Source organism: Chanodichthys erythropterus, chromosome 9, assembly GCF_024489055.1.
Source record: "Chanodichthys erythropterus isolate Z2021 chromosome 9, ASM2448905v1, whole genome shotgun sequence".
Lineage (NCBI taxonomy): Eukaryota > Metazoa > Chordata > Actinopteri > Cypriniformes > Xenocyprididae > Chanodichthys > Chanodichthys erythropterus.
In genome coordinates, this window is record NC_090229.1 from 26,939,461 (window position 1) to 26,949,864 (window position 10,404).

General features: G+C 38.1%; 1 protein-coding gene across 1 annotated transcript in view; it reads left to right on the forward strand.

Moving 5' to 3' along the window:
• Window positions 1–10,074, forward strand: part of olfml2a (olfactomedin-like 2A) — a 29,588-nt gene extending 19,514 nt beyond the window's left edge. Inside the window, exons 2-8 of the mRNA XM_067393955.1 lie at window positions 519–782; window positions 1,916–2,023; window positions 2,110–2,289; window positions 2,362–2,629; window positions 3,759–3,995; window positions 5,993–6,178; window positions 8,878–10,074. Coding sequence (XP_067250056.1) covers window positions 519–782; window positions 1,916–2,023; window positions 2,110–2,289; window positions 2,362–2,629; window positions 3,759–3,995; window positions 5,993–6,178; window positions 8,878–9,482 — 1,848 coding nt within the window. The 3' untranslated portion in view covers window positions 9,483–10,074. The remainder of the gene's footprint in view (window positions 1–518; window positions 783–1,915; window positions 2,024–2,109; window positions 2,290–2,361; window positions 2,630–3,758; window positions 3,996–5,992; window positions 6,179–8,877) is intronic.
• The last annotated feature ends 330 nt before the right edge of the window (window positions 10,075–10,404 follow it).

Genomic DNA, 10,404 nt, shown 5'->3' on the forward strand with positions numbered 1-10,404 from the left:
ATGTATTCATTTTTACAGTGTATGATTTAAAAGCAAGATACACCATCATTCAAATTTTTTTTAAAGAAATTAATACTTTTATTCAGCAACAACGTATTTAATTGATGATGTGACTGTTAAAACAAAATATTTCTATTTCAAATAAATGCTGTTCTTTTGAACTTTCTATTTATCGAAGAATCCTGAAAAAGAGGAGCACAACTGAATTGATAATAATTAGAAATGTTTCTTGAGCAGCAAATCATCATATTAGAATTATTTCTGAAGAGTCATGTGACTGATGATTGGAGTCGTCTAGTGATGCTAAAAATTCAGCTTTGCCATCACAAGAGTAAATTTCATTTTAAAATATATTAAAATAGAAAACGGTTATTTTAAATTGTAATAATATTTCACAATATCACTGTTTTACTGCAGCCTTGGTAAGCAAAAACAACTTTTGACTGGAAGTTTTATCGTAAATGTGTTTTATATATTTCTTTGATGTTTGACTTTCTCACATTGTCTATCTCTGTCAGATTTTTGGTGAGCCGGAGCCGGTCAAGATGGTATCTGAGGGTTCAGACTGCCGCTGTAAGTGCGTGATGCGACCGTTGAGTATTGAGGCGTGCACGAGGCTCCGTGACGGAAGTTTGCGAGTGGATGATTTTTACACTGTGGAGACGGTGAGCTCAGGCTCTGACTGTAAATGTTCGTGCACGGCTCCTCCCTCCTCACTCAACCCTTGTGAGAATGAATGGAGAACAGAAAAACTCAGGAAACAAGCTCCTGAACTACTCAAGGTAAATAATAATAATAATAAAAAGTGTCATTTTTTGATTTTGGTATTTGGCTAGATTCTGTATTTGAATGAAAATAGCATTTTTCTTTTAGAGCTTTCCTTTAAAAGAATGTTCCAGTTACATGGCATTTTTAGTTAAGTGACACTAGCCACCAGTAGGATATAAACTGAAGTAATTTTTTAAAAGAACTGAAATGACGATTTGGATCGTACCACCACCTCAACAAATCTGTTAAAATTATATATTCAATCAGTCCAAAAAGTAATGTTTTAAACAGTATTTAGACACATTTTAGTAACAGTATAGCAAAAAATGCTAAATGAATGTAAAATAAGTTTAAAGAAAAAAAAACTCATATATTTATTTTGACTTGAGGTTGGTCATCAACTTTTTATGAAGGTTAACTTCTTTTTTATTTACCATTTTTATTGCATTTTTTAAGATGTTAAGGCCTTAATTTAGCATTTTTTAAAAATGTTCAGGTCCTAATTTGCATTTTTTAAAGGTGTTCAGGCCTTAATTTGGTATTTTTTAAAGATGTCCAGACCTTTGTTTGACTTTTTTATGTTCTGGCTTTAATTTGGTGTTTTTAAAAGATGTTCAGACCTTAATGTAACATTTTTTAAAAATATGTTCAGGTCATAATAATTTGGCATTTTTTAAGATATCCAGACCTTAAAGGGTTAGTTCACTTTCAAATGAAAATTACCCCAAGCTTTATTCATCCTCAAGCCACCCTAGGTGTATATGACTTTCTTCTTTCTGATGAACACAATCGGATATATATTAATAAATATCCTGACCCATCCAAACTTTATTATGGCAGTGAACGGGATCAACGGGAACGACAGATGCTGTTGGTTACAACAGAAAATCATTTTAACCACTCAACTGATAAAAACTAACAAAAAACACATTGACCGAATTAGTTTGTTTTTCCAAACTGAAAGAGTCAAAATAATTTTCTGTGGTAATCAGCAGCATGATGCAGATGCTTCCCACAGTGCTTAACACAGCAGTGTCCAAGAGCCGTTCCAATATATATTTCTCCAGGTATAAATACTGAGCGTAGTTTCATATCGAATATCATATTGGCTCAAACAACCATTCTTTATTATTCTGTTCGTGTTCAGCTCCATTCCATGGTGGATCTTCTGGAAGGAACATTGTACAGTATGGATCTAATGAAGGTCCATGCCTACATGAACAAGGTTGTGTCTCAAATGAACACATTAGAAGAGGTAACCATCTGATTGATCAGACTTATATGTGAAACCTTCAAGAAAATTGCCAGAACTATGACACTTTTTTGATGATCTCTTCATAGACCATAAAGACAAACCTTACCAGGGAAAATGATTTTGTGAGAGACAGCGTAGTGAATCTGTCTAATCAACTAAAGCGCTACGAGAACTACTCCGACATCATGGTGAGCATCAAAAAAGAGATCTCCAGCCTGGGACTACAGCTGTTGCAGAAAGACGCAGCCTCTGACAATAAAGCACAGGTAACACACCGTTTCTCCAACACACACAATTGCACAAGATCAGCCTTGTAATTCAAAACTGTGTGATTCCAGGGCACAGAGAGTAAAAAGTCTAAGGAGGTCATAAAACCACCCAACAAGAAACCCCCAGCTGTCAAACCTCCACCCAAACAGCCTAAAGAGAAACCTGTCAAGCCCAAGAATGAGGCTCCTGCTAAAGCATCAAAACCTGGAAAGCCAGACCCCACCACCAAAACCAAGACCTTAGTCCACCAGAAGGGCGTCATCAGAGGGACCACATTCTACAAAGCGTCCAAGACAGAGGACTCTGAATCTCATTCAGCAGGGAGAGGAGAGAGAGGTATGGAGATGTGCAAATCACATCTGTGTTCAATTAATGTCTTCTGAAAGTATAGTTCTACCAGAGCCAAAAGCAACTGGCTTTACTATGGGTGATAAAATGGGAAAAACACTTCAATATACCAGAACATCGTGACTTGAAGATCGCAGTTTTGATTGGCTTGATATTTATGTACTGCTTTGCTGAGTTTTTGAGATCTAGGACATGTTGTTTGCACCTGTACCTTTTTGTGACCCAAGGCTATGAGAACGCAACAGCAAACCCGCACATAAAACATTACAAGCAGAAAGCTGAGAGAAACATTTTATTATTTATATTCCACAAACCTCTTGAGAGACTGGATCTCTGACATATCCTCTATAAAATCCCTCCATAATCCCTTACCTCTTATATTTTATTTCTTGTTAAAACACTTTAGTAATTGTGAACACCAGAATAGCCCTTGGTTAGGAAAAGGGGTTTCCTTCTCGTGAATCTGGACCTGAAATCTACATTATAGTCGTTTTATAAGTTTTTCTCTTGTTTTAAATGCATCTCTTGAGAGGCGGTAAGAAACTTTAGTTATTGTAGTGAAATGCTGGTCTATATTTCTTTATTTCATCAGCAAGAACTTTCCACTGGCATGAAATCATTTAAAATGCTGTCCAGAATCAAATAAAACAGTGACATGCAGGGAAGTGAAAATAATCAAAAGTTTGTTGAGGTGTCCAAAACTATTACAGTAATGGCCCTGTGTCCTTGAATGGCAGATCACAGTGATGGAGTGTGTATTAATATCTGATGTACTTATGTCTGGCCCACTCTCCTGCGCTCATGTCCACATGCTTAATGTTCCAGACGCTCCCACAGTGCAGGAAGAGAAAGCTCAGATTAGGGTCTCTCCACTGACATTGTCTTACGGAGATCTGTTGTACATGGCATGAGATGAAATAGGCTCATGGTAGGAATGTCGAATCCAAGCATTGCAGGCAGAGACTGGGTTACAATGCAGGAAGTTTCTTCGAGTGCAACATCTCATTAATAATTCTTTTGATGTGAGGAATCTGAAATGCTTGGGGTAAAACTTTAGGCCAAGAGTTGTAATCCTCACTTCAAACCCTCCCTGTCTTACTCTTTCTGCTGTTTTCAGAAAACCCAGCCAAAACCCACACTGGCCACCAAACTGAGGACAAAAAGGTCTTGGAAGCCTCTGAAATAACGTCGACTGTACCACCAATAACAACCACCACTACGCTTGTTTCTGTGACAACAACAAGCACCACACTAGAAACCACTAGTGATGTGGCCATCATGAATTCAACCCTGTCAACACCAGCACCAGAGAAACCAATAGGCAGTGGAGGAAAGACACACTTGCATAAAGCAGGTACAGTTTATTTACAAATAAATGTTTCAAATAAATGCTGTTCTTTTCAACTATCCATTTATTAAATAATCCTGAAAAAGTGTATAATGGTTTCCACAAAATATTAAAGGGTTAGTTAACCTCCGTTCATCTTCGTTCATCACAAATTAAGATATTTTTGATTAAAGGTGCCATCGAATTTAAAATTGAATTTACCTCGGCATAGAGTTCAGTACATGGAAATGACATACACTGAGTCTCAAACTCCATTGTTTCCTCCTTCTTATATAAATCTTATTTGTTTAAAAGACCTCAGAAGAACAGGCGAATCTCAGCATAACACTGACTGTTATGTAACAGTCCGGATCATTAATATGTACGTCCCCAATATTTGCATATGCCAGCTCATGTTCAAGGCATTAGACAAGGGCAACCAGTATTAACGTCTGGATGTGCACAGATGAATCATCAGACTAGGTAAGCAAGCAAGAACAATAGCGAAAAATGGCAGAGGGAGCAATAATAACTGACATGATCGATAATATCATGATATTTTTAATGATATTTGTAAATTGTCTTTCTAAATGTTTCGTTAGCATGTTGCTAATGTACTGTTAAATGTGGTTGAAGTTACCATCATTTCTTACTGTATTCATGGAGACAAGAGCCGTCACTATTTTCATTTTTAAACACTTGCAGTCTGTATAATATTCTATATTCTTTATAAATCTCTCCAACAGTGTTGCATTAGCCGTTAGCCACGGAGCATAGCCTCAAACTCATTCAGAATCAATGTAAACATCCAAATAAATACTATACTTACATGATCTGATGCTGCATCATGAACACTTTGTAAAGATCCATTTTATGTTATATAGGTTATATAAGCTGTGTGAACTTTGTTTATGCAATGATAAAGTCAAGAGCTCGGGGGGTGGGGAGCGCAAACATTTAAAGGGGCAGCAGCCCTGAATCGGCGCATTTCAAATTATGCCCCAAAATAGGCAGTTAAAAAAATTATTTAAAAAAAATCTATGGGGTATTTTGAGCTGAAACTTCACAGACACATTCAGGGGACACCTTAGACTTATATTACATCTTGTAAAAAAACGTTCGATGGCACCTTTAAATCCGATGGCTCAGTGAGGCCTGCATAGACAGCAATGGTACTTCCTCTCTCAAGATCCATAAAGGTACTAAAAACATTACATAACTTCAGAGCGTTATGAATCTTTTGAGTCGAATCAGTGATTTGGATCGCGTATCAATGGTGCTCCGATCCACTGATTTGATTCGTAAAGCTCCAAAGCATCAAGAAGCAGTGTTTTGAAATCGGCCATCACTAGATATTGTGAATATATAATATTAAGGTAGAACCAATGTACTCACATGAACTGATTTAAATATGTTTTTTGTACCTTTTTGGATCTTGAGAAAGGAAGTGTCATTGCTGTCTATGCAGGCCTCACTGAGCCATCGGATTTAAAGGTGCCATCGAACGTTTTTCAAAAATATCTTAATTTGTGTTCTGAAGATGAACAAAGGTCTTAGGGGTGTAGAATGACATGAGGGTGAGTAATTAATGACGTTATTTTCATTTTTGGGTGAATTAACCCTTTAATATTATAATGAGACAAGAATACTTTTTGTGCGCCAAAAAAAATAAATAAATAACGTTTTCACCACTATCTAGTGACATCCAATTTCAAAACACAGCTTTGAAGCTTTACGAATCTGTTTCGAATCAGTGGTTCGGATCGGGTAAACAAAGCCTTGTTTACTGAAATCACGTGACTTTGGCGCTCCAAATCACTGATTCGAAACAAAAGTTTTGTAAAGCTTCGAAGCAGTGTTTTGAAAACACTATACATGTATAGATATATGTATATACTTTCATGTTAGATCATGTGATTAATCGCAATTACTCACACCAATAATAAGAAGAAATACTTCTTGAGCATCAAATCAGCATTTTAGAATGATTAAAATTGATTTTTTTATTATTATTATTTGAATAGGTAAATCTCTAGACTGTGAGGGCACCCTTGCTTCAGTTGAGATCCCAGAGAAGCATCACAGTTATGGACGGAATGAAGGAGCCTGGATGAAAGACCCAGTGGCCAAAGACAACAAGATCTATGTTACAAACTACTACTACGGCAATAACCTGGTAGAGTTCCGCAACCTGGAGAATTTCAAACAAGGTAAAAAGAGCTAAACAAAAAGGGGGAATTCACTAAACAACTGTGCTACTTTCGAGCGGTAGTTCAGGGCTTGTTTACTGAACATCCTGATTTTGCAGTGTTAGTTCCTGGGTAAACATATTTTGTTGATCCTGGAAAAACATTCCTGTCTGAAAATTTAGTCCTAACCATAAACTTAACCCTACCCATAAGTTATCCCTAAAATCAGAGGGAAATTATAGCTGAATAACACTGTTGTTGAAGCAACATAAACTGTACCAGGGTTTTTTTTGTCCCTCATTTGTCCCTCAAATCTGAGGTTGATTGAAATGTTGTTCCAGAAAGATGTTGATCCAGAAACATGTTGCACTTGTAGTCAGGTATTTAAATTATTGGAATGTCTCTTATGTAAATTAGACTATAGATTACGCCATATTCACAAAAGTCTGTGTAGTAAGTTGTAATTTAAATTTTATTTTAATATGTTTAATTAATTTTTATTTTTATTTTTTTTATTAATTGATTGATCATGTTTATTATTGATCGTGGCTGCAGTAATTAATTAAATTAATCATTAAATCTTGGAGAACTGCTATAACCAGACATCTAGCAAGACCCACAGCATTTTAAAGAGCCAGTTCAGATGCCTGTATTGCACTGTTGGTGTCCTCACAACTGGCCTGCAAGAAGTGCACTGTGAAAATGGCATTCAGTGCACATTTTACTACTGATTTGTATAATTTATTTAGTAAATTGAGCATTAAAACAATGCAGAGAGTAAATTCCCCCATAATGGTTTCATGAATGATGGTCTGTATTGTGTAACTACAGGGGTTGGACAATGAAACTGAAACACAGGCCAATATAATGTTGGAGGTTTCATGCCTATAAATGCACAGCCTGGTGGCCAGTTTTCTCTGATTTTACATTCTATCAATAGGACCAAAGTGTGAAGGTTGAGTTATAAGACCAATAGCACAGCTGTACATAATATATTGCAATCCACACAACATAATGGGAGTTCAAAAGAGGACAAATTGTTGGTGCGCATCTTGCTGGCTCATCTGTGACCAGGACAGGAAGTCTTAGGTGCATAGAGAGCTATGGTATCCAGGGTAATGTCAGACTCCCACCATGTAAGGATAAACCACATCCAACAGGATTAACTGTCAATGCAAGAGGAAGCTGTCTGAAAGAGATGTCCAGCTACTAACCCAAATTGTATCCAAAAACCATAAAACCCCAGCTGCCCAACTCACTGCAGAATTAAATGTTCACCTCGACTCTTGTTGGTGTCCAAAACTGTTCTTGGGAGCTCCACAAAGTCAATATTCATGGTCGGGGTGCTATAGCCAAACCTTTGGTCACCCATGCCATTGCCAAATATTGGTTTCAATGGTGCCAACAGTGCAAATTTTGGGCTGTGAACAATGTGATACATGTATTGTTCTCTGATAAGTCCACCTTCACTGTCTTTCCCACATCTGTGGGAGTTACGACGTGGAGAATCCCCAAAGAGTTTTATCACTTGGATTGTTTCTGCCCAGAGTGAAGCACAAAGGTGGATCAGTAATGGTTTGGGCTGCAATATCATGACATTTCTTACTGTGCTTGATGGGCTGGTCACTGCCAAGGACTGCCAAACCATTCTGGGGAACCATAATCCTTACATTTATATAGCGCTTTTCTGGGCACTCAAAGCGCTTTACATATAGTAGGGGGAATCTCCTCAACCACCACCAATGTGTAGCATCCACCTGGATGATGCGACGGCAGCCATATTGCGCCAGAACGCCCACCACACACCAGCTTATTGGTAGAGAGGAGACAGAGTGAGGAAGCCAATCAGTATATGGGGATGATTAGGAGGCCATGATGGACAGAGGCCAATGGGCAAATTGGGCCAGGATGTCGGGGTTACACCCCTACTCTTTTCGAAGGACATCCTGGGATTTTTAACGACCACTGAGAGTCAGAACCTCGGTTTAACGTCTCATCCGAAGGACAGTGCTTTTTGTCAGTATAGTGTCCCCATCACTATACTGGGGCATTAGGACCCACACAGACCACAGGGTGAGCACCCCCTGCTGGCCTCACTAACACCTCTTCCAGCAGCAACCTAGTTTTCCCAGGAGGTCTCCCATCCAGGTACTAACCAGGCTCAGCCCTGCTTAGCTTCAGTGGGCAACTAGTCTTGGGCTACAGGGTGATAAGGCTGCTGGCAACCATGTGCATCAAATGGTTAAAATATTGTACCCTGAAGGGGGTGTCATGTACCAGCATGATAATGCACCATTAGACACAGCAAGACTTGTGACTAAATGGTTTGATGAACATGAAAGTCAAGTTGAACATCTCCCATGGCCTGCACCCTGAGAGCAACATAATATCGGCCCGTGTGTAATTCACATGTATCAGATGTGGACCGGATCTGTTGCTGTCTGGGCACAGTCACCAGATCTAAACATTTTTGAGCCTCTTTAAGGTACCTGTCCACTGTTCTGGAAGAGGAATTGCTCAAAATGCCTCTGGACTTACTTCTGTCATTCCCAAAATGAACTGATGCTGTATTGGCTGAAAAAGGAGGCCCAACACCATACTAATAAATTATTGTGGTCTAAAACCAGGTGTTTCAGTTTCATCGTCCAACCCCTGTAATAACAAATTGTGTAACAAATTGTATTATAATCAATATTTTTCAAATATCTTCATAATGATAGGTCGCTGGAGTAACCTCTACAAGCTTCCCTACAACTGGATAGGAACTGGTCATGTGGTCTACAACGGTGCCTTCTATTATAACAGAGCTTTCACCAAAAACATCATCAAATATGACTTGCGCATGCGTTACGTGGCAGCTTGGACTCAGCTTCATGATGCGGTCTACGAGGACACCACGCCCTGGAAATGGCGAGGCCATTCAGACATCGATTTCGCCGTAGACGAGAGTGGCCTCTGGGTGATCTACCCAGCTCTGGATTATGACTACTCACAACACGAAGTCATCGTCATCAGCAAGCTGGACCCAAGCGACCTCTCCATGAAGAAGGAGACCACATGGAGGACAGGGCTGAAGCGCAACTCATACGGAAACTGTTTCATTGTGTGTGGCGTGCTGTACGCCATTGACGTCTACAACCAGAAAGAAGGCGAGGTTTCATACGCCTACGACACGCACACAAACACGGAGGCCGCTCCACGTTTGCCGTTCACAAATCAGTATGCCTTTGTTACCCAAGTGGATTACAATCCCAAAGATAAGGTGCTGTATGCATGGGACAATGGCCATCAGCTGACCTACAATATTCACTTTGTTGACCAATGAAGTTCTGGATGCGGTAGGCATCTTCTTAATTGGGCCTGGTAAATAGGGAAATACACCATTTATAGGAGCACATTGTTTTCTTTATTGGTATAATGATTGAGATGAGGTGCTAAACTGACTCAGCATTATTTGGGAATATATTTTTACCCTCAACTAAAGAGTTTAAGGACTTGCATGTCTCATTTTTATGTAGTTCATTATCAGTCCCCAAACCTTTACCACTGTAAATAGGGGTACAGTTAAGGATTCTGAACAAATATAAAGTGTAACCTGAATGGTTTGACACAGCTTTATGCCATATTTGTTTATTCTTACATTCAAGATTCACAAAATGTATAGTAATATCATTTAACAGCAACATAATATCAGTTTTTGGGGGGTGGGATGTTAAATGTTATGTAAATTTCATTATTTTAGCTATTTTAGCATTTTGTAAAATATTAAATTCTCATTGTAAATATTTTTAAGAATAAGTTGTGGTACAAAATTCCTATTATAAACCTCAGATTTATCATCCCCAGATATTTAAGTTTGTAGTCAATCAACATAAGTGGTTACTTATGATTACTCCTGGATGAGTTACAGTGTTTTGTATGTTGCATTTACAGTATGTGTAAAATTTCACATTTTGTGTAAAATAGTTTAAATAAACTTTCTAAAATCATTTGCTGTGTTTGAATTTGCTAACACACAATGTAATGTTTTGTATACTGTAATTCACTATGTGATATTTAATACAGTATGCAACCATACATGATTTAGATCATTGTCACTTGACATACAACTCCCCATCTCCAGATGTCTTGACATGTTTAAAATGTTGCAATATATGATTGAAGACACGTTTTACATAGTGGGAAATAACTTTAGGTAAAAGAGTACAGTATCATTTAGATTTATTTTCATGTTTATTCCTTTTAGC